The sequence below is a fragment of the Entelurus aequoreus genome, linkage group LG15 (genome assembly GCF_033978785.1).
Source record: "Entelurus aequoreus isolate RoL-2023_Sb linkage group LG15, RoL_Eaeq_v1.1, whole genome shotgun sequence".
Taxonomy (NCBI): Eukaryota; Metazoa; Chordata; class Actinopteri; order Syngnathiformes; family Syngnathidae; genus Entelurus; species Entelurus aequoreus.
The window spans coordinates 42,851,380-42,869,690 of NC_084745.1; the positions used below are offsets into that span (position 1 = coordinate 42,851,380).

Here is an 18,311-nt window from a genome sequence, read left to right on the forward strand (position 1 = left end):
AAGAAACAACCCTTTTTTGTGAATGAGTGTAAATGGGGGAGGGAGGTTTTTTGGGTTGGTGCACTAATTGTAAGTGTATCTTGTGTTTTTTATGTTGATTTAATAAAAAAAACAAAACAATACAGATAATATAAATTTCCGATATTACATTTTAAAGCATTTATCGGCCGATAATATCGGCCGGCCGATATTATCGGACATCTCTAGTGAGAACCCATCTTTCATTCACACCTGGTGGTGGTAAGCTACTTTCATAGCCACAGCTGCCCTGGGGTAGACCGACGGAAGCGTGGCTGCCAGTTTGCGCCTACGGCTCCTCCACCCACCACCGATCATTCATTCACCAGTGCAATCGGCACTGGGGGCAAGGGTGAAGTGTCCTGCCCAAGGACACAACGGCAGCGATTTGGACGTCAAGAGGCGGGGAGCGAACCTGAAACCCTCAGGTTTCTGGCACGGCTGCTCTACCCACTACGCCATGTCGCCCCCCTAGATAATATGTCTTACCTTATACACACACCATAATAATACTCCTATGTTGAAGCACAGTACAATCCATCAAGCGGTGTGGCTTCATAGCTTACCAAAGTCGTACTAAAACATTTTGATAGATTTTTGAGCGCCATGTGTAATGTTCTATATTTTCAATGGAACATATACAATGCTGGTGTTGTTTACTTGAGTCATATTGCAGTCTACAAGTATCTCTTATGTGTGACTGCCATCTACTGGTCACACTTATCATTTCACTATGTACCAAATACAATTGCTCCAAGGTCGGTCAGCACAACTAGAATTATTCCGTACATTAGGCGCACCGGGTTATAAGGCGCACTGTCGAGTTTTGAGAAAATTAAAGGATTTTAAGTGCGCCTTATAGTCCGAAAAATACGGGAAGTGTCACGGTTTCTCACGAGAAAAGACGGTGACTCAAGGGACAGAGTAGTGACTACAGTACACAGAATCATAAACTAGCTGGAACCACAACACAGGGATAAAAGAAGCCCCGGTTGGAGAATAAAATCATTATTTCACCAGACATGTTTCGAACAAATAAAAATAGTAATACATGGAACTACACACCAAACTGCGCTCAGACTATTAGCTAAAATGATCAGTTTTGCAGTAAATGTTTGACGTCTCCTCATATCTGTGTCAGACTCTGCCTCCTCGCTGAAGGCCCATTAAATATTCTCAATGTGACGAATGTTTTTATGTCAGTGTTTGGAGCTTCTCTGTGGAACTCCTGGTTCACAGATGACCTGAAGCAAGAAGAGTGTGTGTGTGTGTGTGTGTGTGTGTGTGTGTGTGTGTGTGTGTGTGTGTGTGTGTGTGTGTGTGTGTGTGTGTGTGTGTGTGTGTGTGTGTGTGTGTGTGTGTGTGTGTGTGTGTGTCAGTCAGTCAGTCAGTCAGTCAGTCAGTCAGTCAGTCAGTACATTTAAATGCACTATAACAGTCAGATTCTTAAAGGCCTACTGAAATGATTTTTTTTAAATTTAAACGGGGATAGCAGATCCATTCTATGTGTCATACTTGATCATTTCGCGATATTGCCATATTTTTGCTGAAAGGATTTAGTAGAGAACATCGACGATAAAGTTCGCAACTTTTGGTCACTGATAAAAAAAAGCCTTGCCTGTACCGGAAGTAGCGTGACGTCGCAGGTTGAAGGGCTCCTCACATTTCCCCATTGTTTACACCAGCAACAAGTGCGATTCGGACCGAGAAAGTGACGATTACCCCATTAATTTGAGCCAGGATGAAAGATTCGTGGATGAGGGACGTGAGAGTGAAGGACTAGAGTGCAGTGCAGGACGCATCTTTTTTCGCTCTGACCGTAACTTAAGTACAAGCTGGCTCATTGGATTCCACACTTTCTCCTTTTTCTATTGTGGATCACGGATTTGTATTTTAAACCACCTCAGATACTATATCCTCTTGAAAATGAGAGTCGAGAACGCGAAATGGACATTCACAGTGACTTTTATCTCCACGACAATACATCGGCGAAGCACTTTAGCTACGGAGCTAACGTGATAGCATCGGGCTTAACTGCTGATAGAAACAAAATAAATAAACCCCTGACTGGAAGGATAGACAGAAAATCAACAATACTATTAAACCATGGACATGTAACTACACGGTTAATGCTTTCCAGCCTGGCGAAACTTAACAATGCTGTTGCTAACGACGCCATTGAAGCTAACTTAGCAACGGGACCTCACAGAGCTATGCTAAAAACATTAGCTATCCACCTACGCCAGCCAGCCCTCATCTGCTCATCAACACCCGTGCTCACCTGCATTCCAGTGATCGACAAAGCGACGAAGGACTTCACCCGATCATCAATGCGGTCGGCGGCTAGCGTCGGATAGCGCGTCTGCTATCCTCAAAGTCCTCCTGGTTGTGTTGCTGCAGCCAGCCGCTAATACACCGATCCCACCTACAGCTTTCTACTTTGCAGTCTTCATTGTTTATTAAACAAATTGCAAAAGATTCACCAACACAGATGTCCAGAATACTGTGGAATTTTGCGATGAAAACCAAGCTTTTTGTATTGGATACAATGTGTCCGAATACTTCTGTTTCAACGATTGACGTCACGCGCATACGTCATCATACATAGACGTTTTCAACCGGAAGTTTAGCGGGAAATTTAAAATTGCACTTTATAAGTTAACCCGGCCGTATTGGCATGTGTTGCAATGTTAAGATTTCATCATTGATATATAAACTATCAGACTGCGTGGTCGGTAGTAGTGGGTTTCAGTAGGCCTTTAACTCATAAATTCATGAGGCGCTGACACACATAAGTAAATAAATTGGGAAACTGGTTACATCATGAAATAATTAAATATGATAATAATAAAACAAATCATTAAATGTAATTTTACATAAAATAAATTAATGGCGCATTTATTTCTAGATTTTTTTTTCATTATTTTTCATTTTATTTCACCGTCACTATGGTTTAGTTTATCAGTGTGTAAATGGGAAGCTATAAAAATATCAGCAACCATTACTCCTCCGCGACTGCCCTTTGATGCCTCATTTCATGCATGAGGAGCACCCAGTAACACCCAGTTTATGTGACAGGCGGGCTGGGCTCTGGACCAGTGGACGCGGTCGTAAACTGTTGTTTTGTTTATTATACACAGTATATTTCAAAGATTTAAAAGAAAATAGATAGATTTTTTTTTTTTTATGCAGTAAACAATAGCGGTTCATAAACCGAGTTGCCCAAAACAACAGATTCTATGACTTAAGGCCGGGGAAACAACACTGACTCGGAACCGAGTAACTAGTTACTAGTTTTAAAAAAAAAAGATAGCAACCAATACCTAATGAAGGATACAAAACTACCGAACATACCAAAACAGGACTTCGCATGGAAGGTAGAACTATGAACTTGAAGTGCCATCCCATGGAATTGTCCAAAATGTTTTGGTACCCTGGAGCATTTAAAGTTCCTTTCACCGGAACTAAGGGGCCAAGCCCAACTCCTGAAAAACAACCCCACACCATAATTCCTCCTCCACCAAATTTCACACTCGGCACAATGCAGTCGGAAATATAGCGTTCTCCTGGCAACCTCCAAACCCAGACTGGTCCATCAGATTACCAGATGGAAAAGCGTGATTCATCAGTCAAGAGAAGGCGACTCCACTGCTCTAGAGTCCAGTGGCGACGTGCTTAACACCACTGTATCCGACGCTTTGCATTTGGTGATGTATGGCTTAGATGGAGCTCCTCGGCCATGGAAACCCATTCTATGAAGCTCTCTGCGTACTGTACGTGGGCTAATTGGAAGGTCACATGAGGTTTGGAGGTCTGTAGCAACTGACTGTGCAGAAAGTCTTTGCACTATGCGCTTCAGCATCCACTGACCACTCTGTCAGTTTACGTGGCCTACCACTTGGTGGCTGAGTTGCTGTTGTTCGCAAACTCTTCACTTTTCTTATAATAAAGTTGACTTTATTATAAGAAATTTCACGACTGGATTTGTTGCACAGGTGGCATCCTATGACAGTTCCACGCTGGAAATCACTGAGAGCGGCCCATTCTTTCACAAATGTTTGTAGAAACAGTCTCCATGCCTAAGTGCTTGATTTTATACACCGGGCCAAGTGATTAGGACACCTGATTCTCATCATTTGGATGGGTGGCCAAATACTTTTGGCAATATAGTGTAACATGGAAGTATGGTAGTACATCGGGATGCAAGTTTAATTGGTTGTGACTAGGGATGATGTTCGAAACCGGTTCTCCCGGTTGTTCGATAAGAAAAGAACCGTTCGATAAGAAAAGAACCGATTCCATGAACTCGAATCCCTTTTTGAGAACCGGTTCCCATTATCGAGGCCACTATAGTAAAGAAAAAGAGTTGGTTCTTTATTCGAATCCCTGGAAACGAGTCCCGTCCCACAAGAAATGCCCTGTGGGACATCACACAAGCAGCAAAAATAATGGACCGGAAAATAACGCCTCAAGGCATGGCTATTCACCTATAGTGATCACAGAGACAGTTTGTTTTTGTGTTACTGTATATATTTGTTTTTCTGGAAAAATCCCACTTAATATACTTTGGGTAACAACGGTCAATATTTATGTATTTAATTTTTTTAGGGGGGGTAACAGTCAATATTAATTTTTTTATTTTATTTTATTTTTTTCTTATAAAATAAAAGTGAGCTTTTGTTAAAACAAACATTGTGTTTTTTTCCATATACAACAACCTATCTGGATTCGATAAGAGAATCGATAAGGAATTGGTTCGATAAGAGGATTCGATAATGGGCTCGAACTCGATAATTTCTTATCAAACATCATCTCTAGTTGTGACACAGCTCGTACTTTGAAAAACTCGTATTGCAAAACAACGTTGACTTTTGAATCAGTGCTTTGCCGACCCACACCCCGATTTTAACATGCAACATTCCTTTTTAAAAGAAAAACAATGTTTTTGTTAGTAAATATTGGGTATAAGAAAAACCAATACAATAGAATGTACTATGTTTTGGCGTGACCTCAAGATGCAGAGACACGCAGCTAAAAAAGGCCCTTTTATTAGGGAAAAAGCAGGAAGCACCAGCTTCGTTACAGCTATAGATTGCGGGCAAAAACATCAAAAAACTTTTGACAACAAACCAGCGTTGGAAGCAAGGCAACACTGGCATGTAAACCCTCCTGATTAGAGATCGGAGATGAGTCTCCTGGTCACTAATTCGGACAGCTGTGGAAATTAGGGCTCATCAGTAGGGGTAACAACAATTGCAAGACAAACCAAAAACAAGGAGAAAACACCAAACATAACACAAAACCAAACCAGTCATGATGGTACATGATATACAACTACTGTAGTTTTATGAAGTAATGTGATAACCAATCGATAAATCAATCAAAGTTTATTTATACAGCCCTTAATCACAAGTGTCTCAAAGGGCTGCTCAAGCCACAACGACATCAATCGGCTCAGATCCCACATCAACCCAATGGGATAACAATTTACCTTGGAGAGTGGACTTCCACGGTCTTTCCCTTCAGCGGCTTCTCCATATTTTCATGGATAAATGCCCGCTGTTTAGATGTTATTTTGACGCCCTTGCCTGGCATAAAGGCAGCACGGTGGAACAGGGGTTAGTGCGTGTGCCGCACAATACGAAGGTCCAGGGTTCGATCCTGGGCTCGGGATCTTTCTGTGCGGAGCTTGCACGTTCTCCCCGTGACTGCGTGGGTTCCCTCCGGGTACTCCGGCTTCCTCCCACCTCCAAAGACATGCACCTGGGGATAGGTTGATTGGCAACACTAAATTGGCCCTAGTGTGTGAATGTGAGTGTGAATGTTGTCTATCTATCTGTGTTGGCCCTGCGATGAGGTGGCGACTTGCCTTCCGCCCGAATGCAGCTGAGATAGGCTCCAGCACCCCCCGCGACCTCGAAAGGGACAAGCAGTAAAAAATGGACGGATGGATGGATGCCTGGCGTTAATCCAATCTCGACAGGCAGTGCTACGCTCTAACTGCTTCACCAAGTTCGCTCGCGACACGCTCTGACTTTATGAATTATTTTCTTTAATACAGTGAATATCATCCACTTCTTCTCAGCACTGTCTTTCACACTCACTTTCTTCTTTCCCATGTTTGAAAAAAACAAAGTTGTGTCCATCTTTAGCTATAGGCCATGGGTGTCAAACTCTGGCCAGAGTTTATAGAAAGTCACCTGACCGATCGTGAGCTGTATCGGTCACGTGACCGATACGCGAGCTGTGTCGCACTGACGCCTCCTCTGTGCCCTGTGAGCGGGTCTTTTCTACAGCCGGAGAAATAGTAACTAAGAATATAAATCGTCTAAAATTTCATACGTTGGAAAAAATGTTTTTTTTTAAATAAAAATGTGTAAAAAAATAAATACAAAAATTCCCAGTCCACAAGCATCCTCATTCACAACACGTTCTCTTAGATGTCCATGTTATGATACATGTTCACATTATTTATTGACTGTATCTAAAAAAGATAAAAATATATTTTTATTTAAATGAAGATATGAAATAATCCTAAATGAAATACAATGACTTGATTTATATTATTGTATATACTCGGTCATAAAATCAGTGTCAGTTGAGTCGGTCCATAGGTTGCCTGTAGGGATTTTTAATGTCCAGCAGATGTCAGTATTTAGTGACGCAGTATCGACACAGGATCAATACAGTTTTGCAATGTGTCAAAACGCTTCATGACGCCTCATCAACCCATCACTATTAGAATGGATGAAAAGCGGACGTGATGACAGCTCATAGAGGACGTTTAAAGGCACGCCCCCAAGACCGTGGACTACGAGATATAATGACTGATGAACACCTTCGTTGGATAATGAAGGTTGCCTCAGCTCAAAGCCTGAGCCCCGCTATTAATGAACTAGCATCCAAGAAAAGATGGCAGGTATCTGGCTTGGGCACATCAGATTAGATCAGTGTGTTGCAAACTGAGCAGTTTAAAGTCCTAAATGGTTGGTTTATTCATTGTTATTTTATTTTCAAATTTATTAGCCTGTGGAAAAAGTTAATGTTGATATTTACCTCAGAAGGCTGCAAATACAAAAGAGGCATTCAATTTTTATTTAAATTGTATTTGATATGCCATTGATATTTTTTAATTATTATTATTATTATTTGAAACTCGATTTTGCATGTCACTATAAAGTTATATAAGCCTTGCTTGTTCAATATTCAATGCAAAACTTGTTTGGGTCCCTATTAAAAGGTTAATGTGTTCAACCTTGGCCCGCGGCTTTGTTCAGTTTTAAATTTTGGCCCACTCTGTATTTGAGTTTGACACCCCTGCTATAGGCTAATGCTAGCGATTAAGACCGGATGTTTTGGTCGGATCTTACGGGGTTCATTGTGACATTTGCTACGCCAACTAGTGGTGGGGAGGATAGTAACACAACATTTTGCTTGCACCATGAGGGAGAACAATTAGCCAACATTCAGCTTGTGTCCCAAAAAAAACGCTTAAGGTGGGGGCACTTGTGTCTTTAGGTGTAGTATCCTGTTTTTTATTCCTTTTGGTTCAGGACCCTTTGGGACTGTGTGACAAGGGGTGGCCCTTTCGAGACTTCCGCTGTACTTTTTTTGTAAACGGAGACGAGCTTCTGGGTCTCTGCCACACCATAGTCCATTTGGAGAGACTGGAGGGGATGGGAATGAAGGGACATGGCTGCGGAGCTGGCGGACAAGCTTCACAGTGTCTTGGCTGAATGAGCAGGTATCGGACACCTCGGTCTCCTTAGACGCATCCTCGCTCATCCATGCGCACTGGACACTGGCTGAGAATTTGTGGGCGGCCGAGGGTGGAGTCGGCTCTCTTGGTTGCTTTGTTGGGTCTGCTCCTGTCTCTGGCCATGCTCCCCCCACCCCAGCAGATAATGATGTGGAACACCACAGAGGCCACCATAGTGTATATGGGTGTTGAAACTATGTTTTTGTTTGGTTGCTTGTCTATGCATGATGCAATTGTGAGTGTGCAATATATATTATTGGTTATTTTTTTATGTGTTTTAATCTTTTTTGTTTTACTTTTGTAGCTTTTTGTAGAAATGGCACTGCTGGAGTGTCAGCTGGTTGCATCAGCTCTGCTCTTTTCGAATGTCTTTAATGTCCTTTGTCTTCTTTGATGTCCCCCCCAGCGTTTTTTTCAACCGGTTTCTCACCTTTTTTGTAAGGGGCGCCGGAAGTTGGCACACCCGTCAGCGATCCTGTTCTGTCTCCCTGTAATGTTTGTCTGATCTTGAATGGGATTGTGCTGAAAATCTTAATTTCCCCTCTGGGAATAATACAGTACTTCTGATTCTAAATCTGATTTTGCTGATTGTGTCAAGTCGCCACTTAGCTACCATCGGCCCAAATATCATGATTTGAAAAATGTATATAAATCGACATTAAGACATTAAATCAATATAATAATAATAATCGATTAGATTTATACAACTCTTTTCTGGACACTCAAAGAGTGCTTCACAGAGAACTGACAACCCATTAATCATTCACTCCACATCCACACATGGATGGTGGTAAGCTACATTATAACATCAGTATCCAAGCAGGTAAAATCCAATTTACAAATTAATTGTATTTATTAATGGACAAACGCTGGCATTCTATGTACAAACCCTGTTTCCATATGAGTTGGGAAATTGTGTTAGATGTAAATATAAACGGAATACAATGATTTGCAAATCCTTTTCAACCCATATTCAATTGAATGCACTACAAATACAAGATATTTAATGTTCAAACTCATAAACTTTTTTTTTTTTTTTTGCAAATAATAATTAACTTTGAATTTCATGGCTGAAACACGTGCCAAAGTAGTTGGGAAAGGGCATGTTCACCACTGTGTTACATGGCCTTTCCTTTTAACAACACTCGTTTGGGAACTGAGGAGACACGTTTTTTAAGCTTCTCAGGTGGAATTCTTTCCCATTCTTGCTTGATGTACAGCTTAAGTTGTTCAACAGTCCGGGGGTCTCTGTTGTGGTATTTTAGGCTTCATAATGCGCCACACATTTTCAATGGGAGACAGGTCTGGACTACAGGCAGGCCAGTCTAGTACCCGCACTCTTTTACTATGAAGCCACGTTGATGTAACACATGGCTTGGCATTGTCTTTCTGAAATAAGCAGGGGCGTCCATGGTAACGTTGCTTGGATGGCAACATATGTTGCTCCAAAACCTGTATGTACCTTTCAGCATTAATGGCGCCTTCACAGATGTGTAAGTTACCCATGTCTTGGGCACTAATACACCCCCATACCATCACAGATGCTGGCTTTTCAACTTTGCGCCTATAACAATCCAGATGGTTCTTTTCCTCTTTGGTTCGGAGGACACGACGTCCACAGTTTCCAAAAACAATTTGAAATGTGGACTCGTCAGACCACAGAAAACGTTTCCACTTTGTATCAGTCCATCTTAGATGAGCTCAGGCCCAGCAAAGCCGACGGCGTTTCTGGGTGTTGTTGATAAACGGTTTTCGCCTTGCATAGGAGAGTTTTAACTTGCACTTACAGATGTAGCGACCAACTGTAGTTACTGACAGTGGGTTTCTGAAGTTTTCCTGAGCCCATGTGGTGATATCCTTTACACCAGACATGGGCATTCTGCGGCCTGTGGGCCGCATGCGGCCCTTTGTACGTCCCTGTCCGGCCCGCGTGAGGCCAATTATAAATTACAAAATACATTTTAAAAAGTATCTATTTCGAGTGTGCAATACAACGGTGCTGCTTTTGTTTTGAAAAGCGTTATTTGTATTACTTCCGTGTGGATGTATGCTCGTGCGCGCAGCGGCAATCACAAATTACAAAATGAATTTTAAAAAACATCTTTGTCGTGCGTGCAAGACAACTGTGCTGCTTTTATTTTGAAAAGTGTTATTTATGGGCGTATGTCCTGTGAGGGAAGGCGCACAGCGACAAGTGATGCCCGGTTATCCCCGAGACGCTAAAAAGAGAAAAGTTGATGACGAATGGCGTGTTTTCAACAAGACATGGACTGCCAAGTAAAGGTAAAGCCGTGTGCTTATTTGTGGTACACATGTTGCTGTGTTTAAAGAATATAGTGTAACGACCTGCTGAAGTTGATGTTGTCTTCTTGAGTTGCGTAAATGAGGAGTGAGGAGACGTGCGTGTGGAAGGAACGAGATATGTTGAGCTGTGTTAGTATAGCTTGCTCAATAAAAGTTTAAAAAGAGCGTCAGACTTGGTGTGCACTTCTTCTGGACGCTACAATTGGTGTCAGAAGTAAAACTTTGCGCATACTGCACTGTTTGTGTGCTACGTCATCGGGAGGTACGTGCCACGTGAGGAGCTCGCCGCAAAGAGAGAGAGAGAGACAGAGAGAGAGAGAGAGCGTTTACAGGTGCAGCCACGCTGCTTGCCACGGGGAGAATTCCGCCCTCAATGAAGACTCCCAGGTTTGATGGCAAGGCGAACTGGGAGGCATTTCATCCCACTTCTGACATCAATTGTAGCGTCCAGAAGAAGTGCACACCAAGTCTGATGCTCTTTTTAAACTTTTATTGAGCATGCTATACTAACACAGCTCAACTTATCTCGTTCTTTCCAAAAGGAAAACCAATCCTCACTCCTCATTTCCGCAACAGCAACGCTTCCTCCTTCTTCGCCAATCACCTTACAGGCGTGCTACGTTCACGACAAAGACGATGCAGGATAAAGTGACAGAAATTTAAATTTTTGTATTGTAATATACATCAGGAAGTGTTGTGTAAGAAAGTGTTAAAAATAAAACCATCAAAAGCCATCTGCTTTTGTATAAAGATAAGTTAGGTTAAATGAAAATATTATTATTATTATTATCTATCTTACGGTATATCAAAAATAATTTGAGCAAAATTTAATTGAAATATTGTCGGTGTGGCCCTCCGGCAGTGCTCGGGTTGCTCATGCGGCCCCCGGTAAAAATTAATTGCCCACCCCTGCTTTACACACTGATGTCTCTTGTTGATGCAGTACAGCCTGAGGGATGGAAGGTCACAGGCTTAGCTGCTTACGTGCAGTGATTTCTCCAGATTCTCTGAACCCTTTGATGATATTACGGACCGTAGATGGTGAAATCCCTAAATTCCTTGCAATATCTGGTTGAGAAAGGTTTTTCTTAAACTGTTCAACAATTTGCTCACGCATTTGTTGACAAAGTGGTGACCCTCGCCCCATCCTTGTTTGTGAATGACTGAGCATTTCATGGAATCTACTTTTATACCCAATCATGGCACCCACCTGTTCCCAATTAGCCTGTTCACCTGTGGGATGTTCCAAATAAGTGTTTGATGAGCATTCCTCAACTTTATCAGTATTTATTGCCACCTTTCCCAACTTCTTTGTCACGTGTTGCTGGCATCAAATTCTAAAGTTAATGATTATTTGCAAAAAAAAAAAAGTTTATCAGTTTGAACATCAAATATGTTGTCTTTGTAGCATATTCAATTGAATATGGTTTGAAAATGATTTGCAAATCATTGTATTCCGTTTATATTTACATCTAACACAATTTCCCAACTCATATGGAAACGGGGTTTGTAAATTGCTACATGGCAAAAGTCTAAGATGTATCTGGTTTATTCGCCCTTGCTTAGACAAGGTGAAATCCTCCAATATCTTTCATTGCTGATGTTTTATGTACTTTGTAAACACACAAAGTTTCCATTCCTTAATTTCCCTCAGGGCACTCGCCCAGGGGATCAATAACGTTCTATCTAATCTAAGTTGTTCAATCGTAAATATAATACAACGTAAGCATTGCCAAGATTTTCAGAGGGAACAATGCTATGATGTATCTCTCTGCTCTGAAGGGAGACAGTAATGTCAAACAGAATCATTAGCATGTCCATCATAGATGCTGTTACATCTCATAGAGATCATGTTGTGCTCAATCGACAATGACAAACATGCATATGTAAATTGCATGTTTGTATTTCCATACAGCTAAGTGGTGTATTATGAAGGGGTTTATTTGTTATGATACAGTTCTGATCAGCAGTTGATGTAGGGTTAGTTGAAAAGTTGCTATTGTCAAATCAGACTACGGTTTCTCTTGGTACTACAGCTACTCCCACTGCACAAAGAAACAAACTAAAGTGGATTATATATACTTAAGATGTGAACACGAATCTATTGTCATTTGTTTTAGTGTTTGTTTTTTTCAAGTTTAGTGCTCACCTCAGCTGGGATGAGAAAGAACTCCCTTGTGACCATGAGTGAATCGGTAGATGAAATAAACCCTTGATGGTCTACCCCCAATTTGTTAGCATATTAGCGAATGCTAACAATGCTAGCTTGATTCCATTACGGTAGCACTGTATGAAAACACTCCTACAGACGTCACACATGGGTCGGTTTAGTAATTACAGTCGCGGTCAAAAGTTTACATACACTTGTAAAGAACATAATGTCATGGCGGTCTTGAGTTTCCAATAATTTCTAGGAAAGTTCTGACCAGAAAACTTTCCTCCAGAAGGTTTTATCTTTGTAAATAGGATGTCAGATGAAACAAAAAGTGAGCTGTTTGGCCAAAATACCCAGCAAGATGATTGGAGGAGAAAAGGTGAGGCCTTTAATCCCAGGAACACCACACCTACCGTCAAGCATGGTGGTGGTAGTATTATGCTCTGGGCTTGTTTTGCTGCCAATGGAACTGGTGCTTTACAGAGAGTAAAAGGGACAATTAAAAAGGAGGATTACCTCCAAATTCTTCAGGACAACCTAAAATCATCAGCCCGGAGGTTGGGTCTTGGGCGCAGTTGGGTGTTCCAACAGGACAATGACCCCAAACACATGTCAAAAGTGGTATAGGAATGGCTAAATCAAGCTAGAATAAAGGTTTTAGAATGGCCTTCCCAAAGTCCTGACTTAAAGGTGTGGACAATGCTGAAGAAACAAGTCCATGTCAGAAAACCAACAAATTTAGCTGAACTGCACCAATTTTGTCAAGAGGAGTGGTCAAAAATTCAATCAGAAGCTTGTGTATTGCAGTGACACTTGCCAAGGGACATGTAACCAAATATTAACATTGCTGTATGTATACTTTTGACCCAGGAGATTTGGTCACATTTTCAGTAGACCCATAATAAATTCATAAAAGAACCAAACTTTATAAAAAAAAATTGTGACCAACAAGTATGTGCTCCAATCACTCTATCACAAAACAATAAGAGTTGTAGAAATGATTGGAAACTCAAGACAGCCATGACATTATGTTCTTTACAAGTGTATGTCAACTTTTAACCACGGCTGTATAAGTATTTTTAGTTATATTGTAAAATGTACAAATATTGCTTGGAGTGATGAATGAAGAATCCATATGACTAAAAATGCTATGGACTATTAGAAGACGGAACGACGCTTCTACAAACCCCGTTTGGGAAATGGTGTTAGATGTAAATATAAACGGAATACAATGATTTGCAAATCCTTTTCAACCCATATTCAGTTGAATATGCTACAAAGACAACATATTTGATGTTCAAACTGATAAACTTTTTTTTATGTGCAAATAATCAGTAACTGTAGAATTTGATGCCTGCAACATGTGACAAAGAAGTTGGGAAAGGTGGCAATAAATACTGATAAAGTTGAGGAATGCTCATCAAACACTTATTTGGAACATCCCACAGGTGAACAGACAAATTGGGAACAGGTGGGTGCCATGATTGGGTATAAAAGTAGATTCCATGAAATGCTCAGTCATTCACAAACAAGGATGGGGCGAGGGTCACCACTTTGTCAACAAATGCGTGAGCAAATTGTTGAACAGTTTAAGAAAAACCTTTCTCAACCAGCTATTGCAAGGAATTTAGGGATTTCACCATCTACGGTCCGTAATATCATCAAAGAGTTCAGAGAATCTGGAGAAATCACTGCACGTAAGCAGCTAAGCCCGTGACCTTCGATCCCTCAGGCTGTACTGCATCAACAAGAGACATCAGTGTGTAAAGGATATCACCACATGGGCTCAGGAACACTTCAGAAACCCACTGTCAGTAACTACAGTTGGTCGCTACATCTGTAAATGCAAGTTAAAACTCTCCTATGCAAGGCGAAAACCGTTTATCAACAACACCCAGAAACGCCGTCGGCTTGGCTGGGCCTGAGCTCTACTAAGATGGACTGATACAAAGTGGAAAAGTTTTCTGTGGTCTGAGAGGGGTCTAAGAATTCACTGAAATTCAAATATTTCTTATATATATATACAGTATATATATATATATATATATATATATATATATATATATATATATATATATATATATATATATATATATATATATGTATAAATAAATAAAATAAATACTTGACTTTCAGTGAATTCTGGCTATATATATGTGTATATATATATATATATATATATATATATATATATATATATATATATATATATATATATATATATATATATATATAAAATGCTTGAATTTCAGTGTTCATTTATTTACAGATACACACACACATAACACTCCTCTACTCATTGTTGTATTTGAAAGTGCAATGCTTTGCAGCCAGTAGCACAGCCTTTGAAGGAGCATAGGTATGGGCAGCATCTGTGAAATTTAATTAGCAGGAAAGGAGCGAGTTTAGCGTTGAATTGTCCATCCTCGTTCTATTCTTTGTCACTCGTCGTCGCCATGACTGTGTCTTCTTCGTTCTTCTGCTTCGTCTCCTTCTTGTTGTGTGTGCAGTTGTGCACTCTCCAAAAGGCGTAGATGTTATAACATGACTGGGCCGGCACGTTGTTTATATGAAGGAAAAGCGGACGTGACGACAGGCTGTCCTCACTCAGGTCCGCACGGACCCGGAGGGCGCGTGCCTTAAAAATCGGGAGAATGGTTGTCCCGGGAGATTTTCGGGAGAGGCACTGAATTTCGGGAGTCTCCCGGAAAATTCAGGAGGGTTGGCAAGTATGTGTGGAGATGTGCTATTGATGAGGCAGGAGTTGACAATGAAGGGCATCAAAAAGTTCTTCTGCCAAAAGTTGGTCAACTTGATTTATCTTTCTCGAGCGCCACAACACAATAGAAAAATAGGACAAATTGTTGTAAATTGAGTAATTGGAACTCAATTTCATGTTACATAAAAACATTGCTCATACAGGGTTTGTGTCAATGTGCGGATGACGTCACTTACTTTTGTGTCTCTTCTTTTCCAGGTACCAGAATATCGGCCTGCTATCGATTCGCCATCGTCCTCCTGGCTTGCGGCCCGGTGAGGGAGGCCTTGTTATAATATGCAGAGGGGATAACGGACGAAGAACTGACTCGCTTTCTCTCAAGTTTGCTCCTAAAGTGAAGACGACATGCGCTTGTTTTATGTCCCCCCCCCCCTTCTTTACCACGACCATGCAGACTGCACAGTATAAGCTTCATCCCCTCCCTCCCCCCCCCCGCCGATACTACCGCTCTTTGCACCCAGCACATTATTAGCAACGAGAAAGGGGGAAAAAAATGAGTCGCCTTTAAAATCAGAAAAATAAAAAAAGGACCGTTTTTTTGTTTTTTTTTGTAAAGGGGAGAAAAAAAAAAGGTCCGAGGTGCGACGCTCCGATGTGAAGATGGACTCTCAGTAGATAACTCACGTGGAGGAATCACTTTCTTATAGTTTTGCTGTTCTAAGTCACATTTGTCAGAATGGACAAAAAAAAAATCTATATTTGTGTTATAAATATATAAATAAATATATTAAATTATCTGTTTTATTTTCAACACCTAGATTTAATGTATGTGCCGTGTACTTAGCTAACACCATTCCATTGTGAATACACCTCCCGGTTGGAGAGAGATTTTTCATTTTTGACTGTTAACATTCTTTGTTTCCCCATCTGTCTTGAAGCTGTTACGCGATCTGATGTGCATACTTTTACATCTCGTTTGTGATACAAATGTGCATGCTTTGTGACCGGGGCTGAACAGGGGCAGGCGTGTACTACGGTGTTGGAACGACACGAGTCAGCACTCGGGGGTTCAGTGTTTTATCAGTATTTCCGATTTAGCTTGATTTTCAATGTGCTAGTTTTGATGTGTGGGGGTGGGGTGGAAATAAAATGTCCGTGTCATTTTGATTTGTATTGCACCCTCTAAATGAATAAAAATGGATGTCACAATTCATGAATTATTCCAATATGTTAAGACCAGAGAATCCATTTCACTTCATTCTGTGCGTTTTTGTTAAAAATAATGATTTAATCAATATTTATGTTATTTTTATACAGACATACTGCGTTTTATAAATGTTTTCATCTTGGCAAGCAACTTTTTAATTGCGTACCTCAAACACGCTGACACAAATACAAAACACAAAACCAGTGAAGTTGGCACTTTGTGTAAGTCGTAAATAAAATACGATTTGCAAATCCTTTTCAACTTATATTCAATTGAATAGACTGCAAAGACAAGATACTAAACGTTCGAACCGGAAAACTTTATTTTTCGCAAATATTAGCTCATTTGGAATTTGATGCCTGCAACATGTTTCAAAAAAGCTGGCACGAGTGGCAAAAAAGACTGAGAAACTTGAGGAATGCTCATCAAACACATATTTGGAACAACCCACAGGTGAACAGGCTAATTGGGAACAGGTGGGTGCCATGATTGGGTATAAAAGCAGCTTCCATGAAATGCTCAGTCATTCACAAACAAGGATGAGGCGAGGGTCACCACTTTGTGAACAAATGTGTGAGCAAATTGTCCAACAGTTTAAGAACAACATTTCTTAACGAGCTATTGCTGTTAGGAGCTCGCGTGGCTGAATTTATAGTGACCCCAAGATGCAAGAACCAGGTGGACGACGATCAGGTAAGAGGATTTTAATGTAATTAACACAGGAAATGAAGCAGTCGTGCATATAAGGTCCAAACATAAAGCCAATCCTCGAACACTGAGGAGCACGCGAGACAGGTATGAATAGAAACATGCTGATTGGCAGCAGGTGTGGACCGGCTGCCAATCAACAGCAGGTGAAGGGAAAAAAACAGCGCTCAGCGGGACATGGAGGAAATAGAACCAAAATAAGAGCACTGATAGGAAGCACAAACAGAAATTAAGTGACAGATGGTCACAGGACCCCACAGGACAGATCCCAGATGTCCCCTGGAAACAAAACAGAAAAAGTTCAAAAGTCAAGGGAGGGCAGAGGGAGGACTAGGCGGTGGGTGGCCAGGCCAAGTGTCCCCGCAGCCAGCAAGGGAGAGTCAGGTGGTGGCGACGTGTTGAGTGCCGCTGCATCTGGCAAGACGGGCGACCACGGAACGAGGAGGCGGAAGCGAGTGGTACTGGCGCACCAGCAGCCATAAAGGTCCATGCATAGGTCTTGCGCATCGCTGTTGATAGCACGGAGGGAGTCCATAAGACTACCACTTTCTTGGGCAAGGAGGAGAAGGTCGCGTGTGGTACCGGCGCACCAGCAGCTGCGAAGGTCCACACCCGGGTCCTTTGGATTGCTTCTGACAGCACAGAGGGAATCCATAATACGGGCTGCATCTTTGGCCGACGAGGAGGAGGTCTCCGAGCCAGCGGCGACGATGATGACCGCGTCATGGGAGGAGTTGTCGACGTTGAAGAAGATGCCGGCGCCGTGGGAAAGCCTGCTAGAGAGGATGATGTCGTCGTGAGCCGGGCGAAAAGCCGGAACCGGCGGCCGAGGCGCAGGGAGAAGGTCCGAGCCTGCTGTGGGCTGGGACCGCACTAACCTGGCTTTCGAGTCCTCCAAGAAATGTGCGGTCCAGAACATCGGCTGAGCGTCGCCGACAGGGGTTCCCGCGAGGTCACAGTCAGGCTTGAGGATTATGTTAGGAACTCGCATGTCTGCAGTTGTAGTGACCCCAAGATGCAGGAACCAGGTAAGAGAATTTAATGTAATTAACACAGGAAATGAAGCAGTCGTGCATATAAGGTCCAAACATAAAGTCAATCCTAGAGCACTGAGGAGCGCGCGAGACAGACATAAATAGCAACATGCTGATTGGTAGTCAATGTGGAAAACAGCGCTCAGTGGGACACGCAGGAAATATAACCAAAATAAGAACACTGACAGGAAATAAACACAAAACAAAAAAGCACAAACAGAAATAAAGTGACAGATCGTCACAAATGCAAGGAATTTAGGGATTTAACCGGCACAGCTCGGTTGGTAGAGTGGCCATGCCAGCAACTTGAGGGTTCCAGGTTCAATCCCCGCTTCCGCCATCCTAGTCACTGCCGTTGTGTCCTTGGGCAAGACACTTTACCCACCTGCTCCCAGTGCCACCCACAC

General features: G+C 41.8%; 1 protein-coding gene across 1 annotated transcript in view; it reads left to right on the forward strand.

The window, feature by feature from the left end:
• Positions 1 to 16,158, forward strand: part of vstm2a (V-set and transmembrane domain containing 2A) — a 259,603-nt gene extending 243,445 nt beyond the window's left edge. Inside the window, exon 5 of the mRNA XM_062022078.1 lies at positions 15,214 to 16,158. Coding sequence (XP_061878062.1) covers positions 15,214 to 15,290 — 77 coding nt within the window. The 3' untranslated portion in view covers positions 15,291 to 16,158. The remainder of the gene's footprint in view (positions 1 to 15,213) is intronic.
• The last annotated feature ends 2,153 nt before the right edge of the window (positions 16,159 to 18,311 follow it).